Source organism: Ammodytes marinus, assembly GCF_949987685.1.
Source record: "Ammodytes marinus genome assembly, chromosome: 2".
In the NCBI taxonomy this organism is placed as follows: Eukaryota; Metazoa; Chordata; class Actinopteri; order Uranoscopiformes; family Ammodytidae; genus Ammodytes; species Ammodytes marinus.
Window position 1 is genome coordinate 25,174,669 of NC_137231.1, and position 13,483 is coordinate 25,188,151.

A 13,483-nucleotide genomic window follows, 5' to 3' on the forward strand; every position below is an offset into this window, starting at 1 on the left:
AATCGATCAACATCAACTATCTTAATAATCAATTTATCATCATTAAGTCATTTTGAAACTGCAATGTCATATACAAAAATGTTTTTTTTTTGTCTTAAAACTAACAATAGGCACTTGACAAGATAAAAATAATATATATCTTTATAATATTTACAGTAAAAAGGATGTCAGCCAGTCTATCTTCACGGTAATCATAATATTTTACCAATCCTAAAAGTCATTAATGAAACTTAATCCTGGTTTTATTCCTGCAATATTTTGGTCAAACAGATGACCAAGAAAAATCTTCTTCTTTCAGAGGTTTCCCCCCCATTACACTAACATAGTGAAGAAATTTGATGCTCCCAAAGTTCAGGAGCGTGCACGCATTAATACATGCACGCATGTATGTACATGCACACGCGCAATAACACCTTCGCAGGGGACAGTAGAGGGAGAAACAGCAGGACTTTCCCTGCAATGACTGTAGTCATGTACGGGGCAAACCATATTTTTCGTCTGCCAAATGTCAGCAATGAAAGAACTAGACTTCAAGCTCAGTCTAAAAAAAACAAACATTTTGCTCAGGTTTCCTCGCACATATGTAAATCACCTGTCATGTGTTAAGCGGAGTGTGAGGTACTTCCACAGTAAACAATGCCTTGCAGTGCATGTTGACCTGAGGGCTGAGGAAGTGTTTGGTGTTTGAATTCTTCTTTGTCCTCTTAAAGTTTGTAAGTGAGTTCGTCACACTGCATAATAAATAGAACCCTTCCATGGTATGACAAGTATTTCATATACACATCACTGACCTAAAATTCTGAGAAAGCTTTAAGGTCATTTGAACAGAAATAAGTCTTTAGTTTCAGTTCCTTAAAAACCTTATTCATGTTTCTGCATTTGTGGAGCATTTAACACACTCAATTAACTGCTCTACAGTGTTTATGGTTGTTTTTTCTATTCCTTAAATGCAATTTCAAATTTCTAATCTTGATGGTATTTTATGTCCCTGTGTCTGAATTGTGCTATATAAATACACTTGCCTTGTCTATGGTGTGAATGCTGTGTTTTGGTGGTAAGCTAAGTAAATTGTAATGCCTCTGAACTAACTATTAGATATAGTTCGGTTTAAGTGTTGGGAATTTTAACAAGTTATGTATTTTTTATATACTTTCTTTAAGTGTTTAAGACTTTAGTTTCAGTTTTGTTGTAGATTTAAAAGTAGCTCAAAAGGATTTTCACCACTTTCCATGAACCAAGACAGTTTCTAAAGTGATGCAATTTCAAGTTCAGATGGATTTTAGTCACTCAAATCCCCTTTTCCCTGAGAATCAGATGATTGCGGGCAAAGAAGCCACAAAGTTCCATTGATGTCAATGTCTTACTCAATTATTAACTCCCAAAATGAAATCATTTTTTGTTTTTAACTTTACACTGCACTGTCATTTCGAATGTCACTACAGTCCAGATACCAAAACGTCAAGGCTGTCTAAGAAGGGGGTCGACAGTCCTAACATCTATAACATACAGTAGTATTTCAGTGAATAAGACTTGTTTTAGGCTCCGGATTCAGAAATAATTGTTTGTACCCTTCTACGCAGGAAACCATCATTAAATGAATGTTGAGCACCTCTGGCTGAACTGAAAACATATGGATTATCACAGATACAATGCCAGTTGATGTTCAGTGGCACCAAAAGGTGACACTACCTAACGTGTAACACCAGAGCACTTGATGTTAGTGCTTATGTTAAAAGGAGAATATTTGAATCTTTTGGAAGCTAAAGTGTCGTAATTTCCACCAGTTTCAATGATATATGGATGTTCAGATACAGTTATCTATAAAGGCCTGGTGCCACAACATTTGTTTAGCATCTCAGAGGGAGAAGTAACTCCAGCTCCTGTTTCACATTGAAAAAGAGGTCTGGCAGACCATTTTCCATTGACAGTGCATGTTCATTTTTGTTGGTACAGATGTAATGCTCCAGCTAACAATCTGGAAATGAATGGCTCAATAGGTGTTAGGTGTCTTTTATTCCCTAACAAAGTAAACATGTTTCTTTAAAAAATACTAAAAAAAAAAAAAAAAAAAAAAAAACAGTTGGAGGATTATAATTTTTTGTTATTTTTATTACATGATTTATTCCACCAATACAGTTTGGATGTGTGGGCATCACAGTGCAGGAGAGGCAGCATGAGGAAGAGAAAGGTTTGCACATTCCACTGAATTAAATAAATTCAATTTATATTGCAGAACGAAGCAAATCAGACAAACGGCGAAGGTAACAGTTGCCATAAAAAGGTAATTTTTCTTGTTTTAGCCAAATTGCCAGGGTTACAATTAAAAAAAACATTTAGTTTGTAGCCACAGAGCAATAACAGATGAACAATTACAAAATGCTGCTGTGCCAAGGAACAGGGAGTCAAGAAGAGCCTTGATATGTTTGATGGTGTTTGTTAGTTTGCCTCGTTCTTTGAAGCCTCGTCAAAGTTTTCAACAAGATCTGAAAACAGAAAAAGATGTGTATAGAAGTATGCAGGTCAATAAGCAGTTACATGAAGATCAGTAATTGTCTCAATGAGATTTATTTAACCAGCAAATAAAACTAAACTAAATAGGAATATAACAACAAAAGTCAGCCAACGCTTTTTAATTTTCTTTTTAATATAGTGAGACTTAAAGGCCTACTTCACCGGTTTGAATATGAAGGTGTATTGAATTCTGAGATCCTATGTAGTATAAATGTGCGAAAAAAATTGAAATCGGTTCATCCTAGCCTGAGAAAAGGCCTTCTCAAGGCCTTCTCGTGACATCACAGAAAGAGAAATATAGGGTTAAAATAAAAAAACTTACTTTGTAAATATTACTGTGATGTCTTTTACTGTGACATCACAGTAATATTTACAAGTACGTTTTTTTTAACCCTATATTTCTCTTTCTGTGATGTCACGAGAAGGAGAAATATAGGGTTAAAAAAAACACTCTTTCTGCCTTTTCTCAGGCTAGGATGAACCGATTTTAATTTTTTTTGCACATTTATACTACATAGGATCTCAGAATTCAATTCACCTTCATATTCAAACCGGTGAAGTAGGCCTTTAAGTTATTAGCTTTGTCCACTTCCTTTCAAAGTACCGGCTCAGCTCTACCTCTGCTCAACAGTTCACATGTGTAGTGAACAGCACTGAGACATAGCGGTTGATGTATTAATTGTGCGACGCAACAAACCAATTAGAACTGTCCCCGACTAAGAATTAACCTGGTTAAGACACATCACACACTTGGAAACAACTCTCAAGAGCGTACACCAGTTAACAGGTTGTCAGAATACTTGAGATCATCAGGAATATCAGTCGATGGATCACTCAAGGAATCATCATTCAACACAGGAAAGCCAGAGGACACAACCAGTTAGGAGCGGCCTGTGCCCCTCAAGAGGATATTAGCTTACAATGATGGGACAGTGGTCTAAATTTTTTTTTTGTTTAAATCGTGGATAATGAAAACATTTTATATATGACTATACCACTATGTGGTGTGTTGTGACATGTTGAGCCTTAGATTGTATTATGCACTGGGAATCATGTAAATTATGCTTAATACAATTGTCACATTGTATTGCTATACAAGTTATTATCAACTATTTAACCATCTCATGAATGCGAACATGTAGGACAGCCTGTTCTGGACTGTTAATAATGTGGTTCTTTAATGCTAAAGTATATTATATATTTAAGTGAAACCAATGTTTTAAAAAGGAGATGTGAAAATGTGCTCACCTGGAACGTCATCATCCTCCTCCTCTTCAACAGCGACCATGGGGGCTTTCATGTCTCCAGCTATGAGGGGGAAGAAGAAGAACACACAGCAACATGTTGATAGACAGCTCACACAACTACAGATAAATACAAAGAGATCAGTTTAGAGTGTTGTAGGCACCTGGTTTGGGCAGATTCTCTGCTAATCTCCTGAGGCTGGTCAGACTGTCGGCTCCCAGCTGGTTTAGGATTCCTGGGAGCATCTCCGTGAGCTGCTTGTTCTCAGCGTGCCCTGTGATGGTAAACGTGTTGGCAGCCAAGGAAGCCTGGACTTTGGGGTTATTGAAGTGGATCACTGTTCCCTGGTTTGTGAACATGTTCACCTACGATGGAACACAACAGAAATGGAAGGGGAAGAAAAAAAGGAGTTTGGGGTTAGTCTTGAATATGTTCTATTTTGCTTATTTAGGAGGGGAGAGTTCAAATTATTAAATAATTTAAAAAAAATACATATATACATGGGTTAAAAAGGCCTGAGGCAGAGAACAGGCCTCTGACATTTTTCACTTTTTCCAATTCCTTTCAAACTACCGGTGTTAGGAAAAATAACTCTAATTTGTATGATATTATGCCCCCCCCTCATTAATTGGCATTTACCAGTATATAATCATTTAAACAATTGATATATTCGTCACATTTGACTTGAATAAGTGTTCTCACTTTTTCCTTGGTGCTTGGACACCAATAGTCAGACACTAGTCAGACACTAGCCATAAAACTGAAGCTGATGTCCCATGAGATAGCAACATTCCTAAGGCAGAGGAAATGTTAGAACAAAGTCTGGGTAACTTCTCAAGGCTGGAGGAGGTAAACTTCATGATATCTGGTTTCGGTCAAGAAGAAGAACAAGTGGGATGGACCCTGAAATCTGCCTGACAACAAGAATTAACCAATCAGTAGACGTGTTAGACAATATAATACTGTGATCCAGAGAAGGACTGCTCTTCTTCCTGCTTTCCTGTCCTGTGAACATGCCTTGTCAATTTACTCAAATAAATACTGAGGCTTAGATCCGGATTCTTACACCTTTCTCCATGGTCTTTTTTCCTTCATAAATAGGCATTTTTACACGTACCTTTCAAGTGGTGACCCCGACGTGATGCCTTGAAGGGGTTAATTTAATTTATAACAAAACGAAGTAGGCCTTTAGAAGGTTTTGAATGGTCAGCAGCCTGTCTGGACTCCGAACCCGGTCACTCAATCTCCATGGAAAATCAAAGAGGTGAGCAGAAACGCCTGTTTCTGAAATTGGCTATTTCAAATTTTATTGAGTGGTTGTTTGTTCTGTTTTCATAACCTCGAATTCTGTAGATTTTTGTTTATGTTTAGTAAGTATAGACTCTTTATTTTTGTCTGAGGAAATTGACAAGGCAAGTAAGTAACTACCTCTTTTCCCTTACTCTATTTGTGTTTTCTTCCTTTCCTGTGTGAAATGCTGGCTTATTTATATTTTCCCTAATGCAGAGGGCCATTATATTACGTTTTTGATAAATGATTAAAGTGTATATAATTTTTGGGTACGATAAACTGCCTTCGTTATCACACAATAAGGTGATAACTCTAGATGAAAGAAACTATTAAATTGATTATTTGCGTTCCATACTTTGCATCCGAACAATACAGCTGTGGCTACATCAAGTTATGTATGGACACTGTAATACAGCTGTGGCTACATCAAGTTATGTATGGACACTGTAATACAGCTGTGGCTACATCAAGTTATGTATGGACACTGTAAGACAAGTGTGGCTACATCCAGTTATGTATGGACACTGTAAGACAAGTGTGGCTACATCCAGTTATGTATGGACACTGTAAGACAAGTGTGGCTACATCCAGTTATGTATGGACACTGTAAGACAAGTGTGGCTACATCCAGTTATGTATGGACACTGTGCGGAAACCATCTTATATACTCTTCTTTCTCTACGCCAGCATTTCACTAACTGTACGTCTCTGTATCTGCATGTAAATACCTTAAACGTCTAACAACTAACCACACACACACACACACACACACACACACACACACACACACACACACACACACACACACACACACACACACACACACACACACACACACACACACACACACACACACACACACACACACACACACACACACACACACACACACACACACACACACACACAGCCTGTGAGTTGGATATGTGCAACAGTAACACTATTGGCAGGACTAATGCCTGTTATCAGATTAAAAGGTTTAAATTAAGTTTATAATCCCTTATAGTTGTTTCGATTGTGTCCTTTTCATATATGGCACTCGTGTAAATTCAGTTTGAGACCACACTCTGAGGTTTCTCTTTCAGAAAATTGAATCTGCCCTAACCTTATGCAGGATTAAAGGTGCACTCAGCTATGTTTTTGTGAGGTAAAACCAGGTCTAAATTAAAGGTTCCCTTTCATCTTAATAAGGTTAAATACACCCGTTGTGGTATTTCATGCAATAGGGCCCTGATAGTAGATAAAGAAGATGGGAAAAATTAAAGGTGCACTAAGTTGCTTGTTTTGTTTGTGTTTATTTTTTGTTTTCCTTTAAAGCGTTCTAATATCTCAAATTAAAGGTACTCCACAGACGCATTGATGTCTGGTTATTAGACTCGCTTTTGATGTGTGAACATTAAAGGTGGGTTCGAAAATTTTTGTTTATTTTCTTTTGAAAATGAAAAAGAGGGAAAAGTTAGTTAGACACACTCAGTCCCTGTGTGCCTCGTCCCTGCTAGGGTCCTCAAAATGCATGTTTCACGAATAGAGCAACTGCAAAGTAATCAATATTACTGTGTTTTATAGGTTTCGTTAACTTTCTTTTCTTTTATCCCTTCTGCAGAACCCGCCTGTTCAGTGGACAGCTGTGTGGTTCTTAAAGCTAGTTACACTGCAAAGGCAGGATAACTTAGTTTTTGGCTGATTAGTTTATCTATAGTTAATTAATAATTCTAATTCATAGGGGAACACTCTTATTTTTATTTTTATTTCTTTGTTTGGATACTTTCCACCTGGCAAAAAGCATTCCCTCCCTGGAAAAAAGCCACATTGATAAGATAAACAGACGATGAGGGGCAGGATGATCCCTAACCTTTCCCTCCCCCGTACATTCCTAGCTGTGCTCAAACTACTCTGAACAAGATGGGGAAATTATTGGATACATTGAGCAAAGACTCAGGACTGAACAGCTAAATGCTTTCCCCTCATATGATTAACGACACTGTGACCTCCACCGATGGATAGGATATTGATAATGATTTGCAAAGAACTGTGGAGCATCTGAAAGAATAAGAGGAAGAAGCCTCTGGGTGCCTGACCACTGCCAAATCAACCCTGACCACTGACACAGACATTGAAGATACCCCATCTGGCCTCCAGCCACAAGACACAGACGTCTACAGACACAAGTGACTCTCTCTGTGCAAGGATCAGAGAGCTCTGAAAACACCTCACTGTGTTTCGCAATGAACTATGGAAAGTGCTACGTGATCAATATCCCACAGCCAGCGATGTGGACGCCATGGACTAATACGATACAAGTGAAAAGTGAATCACAAGAGGAAGACTGATGAATCTCCTGTGCCTGCTACAAGCCAGTTCTGCCCACAAAATGCAGAACCAATTGCTGCCTGCTCAAAGCCACCAGAGACATAACATCCTAGAGTTGAGGCCCCATCGTCTCTCCCCTGGATTTTATTTTGTTTTGTTTTATTTTATTATTTGGCCCTGTGTTTCCCCTTTGAATACAGTTTTATTCAGACAGAGATAAGTTTATTTGAACCTTACTTGGTTATTGCCCTTGTGCCATTACAAATTAGATAACGAGTAGATGCTGTAGGTTAACTTAATTGACCCTTAAAGCACATTAGGATACTTTTGACTTTAATAGCAGACTGTTTTTGTTTTCCCTTCACGAAAGGAGGGTGACACATTTATGTTTTAGGTTTTTGAATAAATCCACAGGTTGATTTACTTTTATTTCTTTTTTGGTATCATTAAGGTTCATGTAGTTACGTGTGTCCAAAAAGAGGGACTTGATTTGCTCCAATTAAGGGACTTTAGTCAGTTCCAATTGAGGGACTTCAAAAAGTTACGTTTTTCTTTTTCAGTTTTTATTATTGTTTAATTGAGTTTTATATAGGTTATGTAAGCTAACTGACACCCCGCTGCCCATTCAATGACAGCATCTCCAGGAGCGACACGCACACACATACACATACAGACACACACTTCACAACACAACACATGAAGTGCTCCTAAGCCAAGGACATCAGGAGCGGGAGGTCACGTGCCTTCTTCTGATGTCGGCAAATTAACTGATATAAGATGTTAACTGTGCTAATTGTCTGTCTGTACTAATTGTTTGTCTCAAGCTTTGTGTTGCAGCCTGCTGTGCCAGGGGCAACTCCTAACACAACTCCAGACCTACAGGTAGGAGGGTAGGTGCGGGTCAAAGTTCACATTCACAGAGAAGGTGAGCTTAAACCCAAGTGGTGAAACAAGTAAATTGAACGTACTTATAAATAAATTATGTAAGTCTGGAGACCACTCACACATTGTGCACCTTCCTCCACAGACCTCTCCTTTGAAAGAGGTTAAATAAATAAATTGCAACCAAGTGTTGACTCTAAAAACAGATAAGTTAAAACTAATTGTCTACGAAGACAAAAGCCGTAACCAATTTTTTGTTAAGAAATGTTATCACTGCTTAAGTGTCCTGCCCTCTTTTGATAAGGCCCCAATCTTAAAGTAAATGTATGCACCTGACTGTGCTCTCAGAGCCAATGACCCTTGATCACCTATATGGGTTTTGGAAATTGACGAATAAATCACCCTTATGTGAATTTAGAAATGTAAACCCTTTGTATTTGACTCTGAACCCCTGACGTGTGTTTTGTGTTAGTCATTTGAAAATCAATGTATTGTCTAATCTTGTATTTCCCTTTTAATTCCAGACTGAGATTAGTTACTGTCAATACCTACCATGGAGTTGTATGAATTTAGTAAACAAATTGAAACTAGATGAAATGATAAATTACTAATGCCTAGTGTGGATATTTTCATCTGTTTTTTAGACCCATTCTAGGTGCTGTGCCGATTAACTAATGCCACTAGTCAAGAAGGATTAGAATGTGTAATTAAACTGTTTAGTGTTGTTTTTACTCTGACAAATGTAAAACAAAGTCTAATATTTCCCTCTGAATCACTCACTGATTTTCCTTTCATTGTTGTCTATGTTGGTGATTACTTTTGTTGGTTAACTAGCACATATTGAGGGTCTGGTTTTTAGTGTTTACCCAATTGTGTGTGGATGATTTACGAGCGGACTGAGCGTGTAGTGCTTGGTCCCAAACTATATTTTTCCTAGTTAAAAATACGTTAGAAACGTATTTATTGAGGGTTTTGTTAGGAAAAATAACTCTAATTTGTATGATATTATGCCCCCCCCCTCATTAATTGGCATTTACCAGTATATAATCATTTAAACAATTGATATATTCGTCACATTTGACTTGAATAAGTGTTCTCACTTTTTCCTTGGTGCTTGGACACCAATAGTCAGACACTAGTCAGACACTAGCCATAAAACTGAAGCTGATGTCCCATGAGATAGCAACATTCCTAAGGCAGAGGAAATGTTAGAACAAAGTCTGGGTAACTTCTCAAGGCTGGAGGAGGTAAACTTCATGATATCTGGTTTCGGTCAAGAAGAAGAACAAGTGGGATGGACCCTGAAATCTGCCTGACAACAAGAATTAACCAATCAGTAGACGTGTTAGACAATATAATACTGTGATCCAGAGAAGGACTGCTCTTCTTCCTGCTTTCCTGTCCTGTGAACATGCCTTGTCAATTTACTCAAATAAATACTGAGGCTTAGATCCGGATTCTTACACCTTTCTCCATGGTCTTTTTTCCTTCATAAATAGGCATTTTTACACGTACCTTTCACCGGCTCAGCTCTACCTCTGCTCAACGGTTCACATGTGAAGTGAACAGCACTGCGACATAGCGGGGGTATTAATCGTGCGACACAACAAACAAATTAGAACTGTCCCCGACTAAGAATTTACCTTGTTAATAATAAAAGAACAGACGTTTACTTTTAAGACACATCACACACACTTGGAAACAACTTTCAAGAGTGTACACCAGTTAACAGGTTGTCAGAATACTTGAGATCATCAGGAATTTCAGTCGATGGATCACTCAAGGAATCATCATTCAACACAGGAAAGCCAGAAGACACAACCAGCTAGTCAAGAGCGGCCTGTGCCCCTCAAGAGGACATCAGCTTACAATGATGGGACAGTGGTCTGAAATGTGTTTTTAAGTTTTAAATCGGGGATAATTAAACTATATAGCATATGCCTATACCACCCTATGCAGTGAGTGGACATGTTGAACCTCAAATTGTATTATGCACAGGGAATTATGTTTCTGCTAAATAAAATTGTCACTTTTTATTGTTTTATGTAAATATATAATATGTACATAATTTCCATTAGGGACCACTCAAACTAGGGCCGTTTGCCTGTTCCGTGCTGCAGGAAGATTCAGCACGATTCCCCCCTTCCCACTCCCCCCACTGGCCCGTGGTCACACTGCTCGTGGCCTAGGCACGATTGAACCTTGCCTACGTCACCGTGCGCGTTTAGGATTTGGAGCTTAGTCTACTTGTAGGCTATACGACTGTTTGTGAATATTTTCATCTGGCCAAATTTGCATCAAATATTCCACTTCCACATTAGAGCAACGAGAATCCTTAAGCTATTGTTTTTTTAAAATGTAGCCTTGACGTAATAGGTCGCGGTGGACAGTCTAATATTTGTGCAGCACGCTGTTTATTATTAATATAACGGCCCGTCATCAGACCATACGTACCGGATGGTTTTATACACATCGATCGCTCTATCAAGTAATCCAAGTCAGAACTTTTTGTATGGGCAGAGATCGTTTTTTAAGTGTCTTTATAAAGTTTCTTGTTAAACCTTAGTGTAGGCTACTGTTTCCTTATCACCCGCTGTGTGTTGTGTTGGGTTCGTCCCAACCGCCATGCGTAAAGGCATTATTATGACAGCTGACGGGAGGAAAAAGAAAAAAATCATCTGACGAACGTGAGTAAACACGAAAACCTTTTTTCTTTGCTTTCTGCACTCACCTATTTAGCTCTCTGTCTTTTATTAGCCCACACCTAGGCCTACACACACGTTAATTCTCACACATTGTATGTAGCTACAAGTCCAAGTGGTGACTAGTAAGGCAGCGGACGTTAACGGACTATGCATCGTTAATAAATTCACGTCAGGAACACCGCCTGTGCGCTTGCTTGTGCGCGTGTCATCTCATTAGCATCTGTACTTTGGCCACGGCACACCTCTCCCAAGTGTGCCGTGGCCAAGGGGCTGTTCCGTGCTGGAATGCGGATGGCGTGGTCACACTAGCCAAACGTTGTAGACTTTAGTATGCAAATGAGCTTGGGCACGGGGCCGCGGACCTAGTGTGAGTGACCCCTTAGTATGCTATAACAGGCCTAAAATATTTTTTTGATGATCGATTTTTGAATCATTTGAAATCATAAAGTGAGTGAGAAAAATTGAAAGGACATGTAGTAAAGTTTAGAGCTGTCCCCGACCTAGTTGAATCTGATTGATTTGTCAATTATTGCCTATAGTTGACCGATCGTATGCATAAGTATGCTATAAAGGCACAAAATGTTTTTTTGATGATTGATTTTTGATCTGCCTGGATTCCTTACAGCATTGCGTATAACATTAAACTGAAAGCATTTTAGAAATAATTTCCTGTACCTCCTCAATGCCAGAGATGTTGTTGACTCCCAGTTTCTTAAGGGAGAACTGCAGCTTCTTGTCATCTGCAGTAGCTGTCCTGTGCACCACCTTCTTCTTTCTGCGGGCTGATCCCTACAGAGCACAACAATGAGCTTTAAAATAGGAACACATGACATCACCCAAAGACAGACGAACAAATAGAACATTCAAACTTACCTTTCCGCCTATGCGGACCTGCTCCTGCAGTTTGGCGAGCTTCTCCTGGTTCATTATGAACTCCTTCATCTGAGAAGACACAGCACATATACGTTATGAAATGTAATGTTTGCTCACAAATCTCAGTTATTTGGGGGGTGGAAAAAATCTAATTGGACACAGAGCTGGAAGACATTAAAACACCAGTAATTCTACACTATAAGTGATTCATATGAAATTGATGTAAGCGTAAGCACCTAATGTGTGGTTTCAACAGGTCACTGGAAGCATAGGGGGTTGTAATTAAAATGTGCTAATTCTAAAACTCCCAAAAAAATCCGCCCCGTCATTTTGCGTGTTCGCATAGCAAACTAACAAGAATGTACAGCTGCCAGAAGCCCAAAAATAGCAGCACACTTTTTAGTCTCGACTCAAGTTCTGCATGAATCAGACAGAGGTGGCCAGCTAAAGTGAATGGCTAAGTTAGGCTCACAACGCAAAAAGAAGAGATATGTGTTAGTTTCACTGTTACTTGTTTAAGTTTGCTCTAACGAGAATATGTGCTGTGTGTTCACTCTTGACCTTTCATCCTCCGAAACAGGGAAGCTTATTTTTTTTGACCTGGTTCTCCGAAATCATGACAACTGAACTACCGGCTAGTTAGCAAGTCAAGCTACAGCTAGCTTGGGCCTCTTCAAGTTGATGCCAGCGTTAAAGTATTGATGACATTTTCTTCGCACTTTAGCTCATGATGTAACCCAGGGAACTATTTCCTCCATTGAATGTTAAAATTGTAGGAAACCGAGACAGCTTAAAAGCCTGTAGAGACGTGAACTGACCTGGGAGTGTGTAAACACGCGGGTCACACAGACGAGAGAAGCTCGGAGAAAGGAGCGAAGACAGGAAGTGACGCACTGAGATGGATAACTAGCCGGATGTGTCCTCAGTTTTTCAACTTTTTTAACATCGACAACAATGTTTTTCTAATTCTTCCTATGAATTCTTCTTGTGTTTTCAATTTGATTTTACTTATTACTTATTTTTTGAAATATATTTCAAAATAATTTAAATATTTTTGTATTTTCAAATATAGTATGTGCTCTAAATTGGTGTGACCAATATATTATTTAAAATGTTTCTTTTATATTTATTTTTTCCTTTTATTCACTTAATTGTTTTCTTATTTAATAATATAGTGCTTCAAGCATATTGTTTTTATGATTACACCTGTATGATTCCTGTAAACCACTTTGTAAACCTTGTTGTGAATATGTGCAAAATAAATAAAGTTATTATTATTATTATTATTATTATTATTATTATTATTATTATTATTATTATTATTATTATTATTATTATTATTATATAATTTTAAGGAATTGTATTATTATTTGTGCTTTTAATTGGACATGACTTATATCTTATTTTTTTTTCAGGTTCTTGAACTCGAATAAATTACGGAAAAAGAATACTTCTTTATAAAAATGTATTTAAAAAAGTAGTGACGTTATGAAGAGAAAATAATCGATATCGACCAGAAGCAACTCTATAAATTTCTTAACAACCACTCAACTTCTGTTCTATTTGAATTTGAAAAGCTACAATAAGAAGGCTAACTCGACTCTGGTGTATAAATAATTTACAGTACTAGCTCCACCATCAGTACCGTTTTATAAATTCATCAAATT

General features: G+C 38.0%; 1 protein-coding gene across 1 annotated transcript; it reads right to left on the reverse strand.

The window, feature by feature from the left end:
• Positions 1-2,088: 2,088 nt before the first annotated feature.
• Positions 2,089-12,686, reverse strand: LOC307266267 (transcription factor BTF3-like). The gene is made up of 6 exons (XM_080048243.1): positions 12,635-12,686; positions 11,817-11,885; positions 11,619-11,732; positions 3,920-4,121; positions 3,760-3,819; positions 2,089-2,483 (listed from the first exon to the last, which is right to left on the reverse strand). The coding sequence occupies exons 2-6, from the start codon at positions 11,883-11,885 to the stop codon at positions 2,437-2,439; spliced, it is 492 nt and encodes a 163-aa protein (XP_079904369.1). The 5' UTR covers positions 12,635-12,686; the 3' UTR covers positions 2,089-2,436.
• Between the last annotated feature and the right edge of the window lie 797 nt (positions 12,687-13,483).

Bases quoted from the DNA above. Each gene is read 5' to 3' on its own strand.
- LOC307266267 (XM_080048243.1), bottom strand. From the start codon at position 11,885: ATGAAGGAGTTCATAATGAACCAGGAGAAGCTCGCCAAACTGCAGGAG. The intron at 4,122-11,618 runs GTACAGGAAATT...GTTCCATCGTAG, and splicing joins ACATCTCTGGCATTGAGGAG to GTGAACATGTTCACAAACCA. The intron at 2,484-3,759 runs GTGAGCACATTT...TTCTGTTTTCAG, and splicing joins GGAGGATGATGACGTTCCAG to ATCTTGTTGAAAACTTTGAC.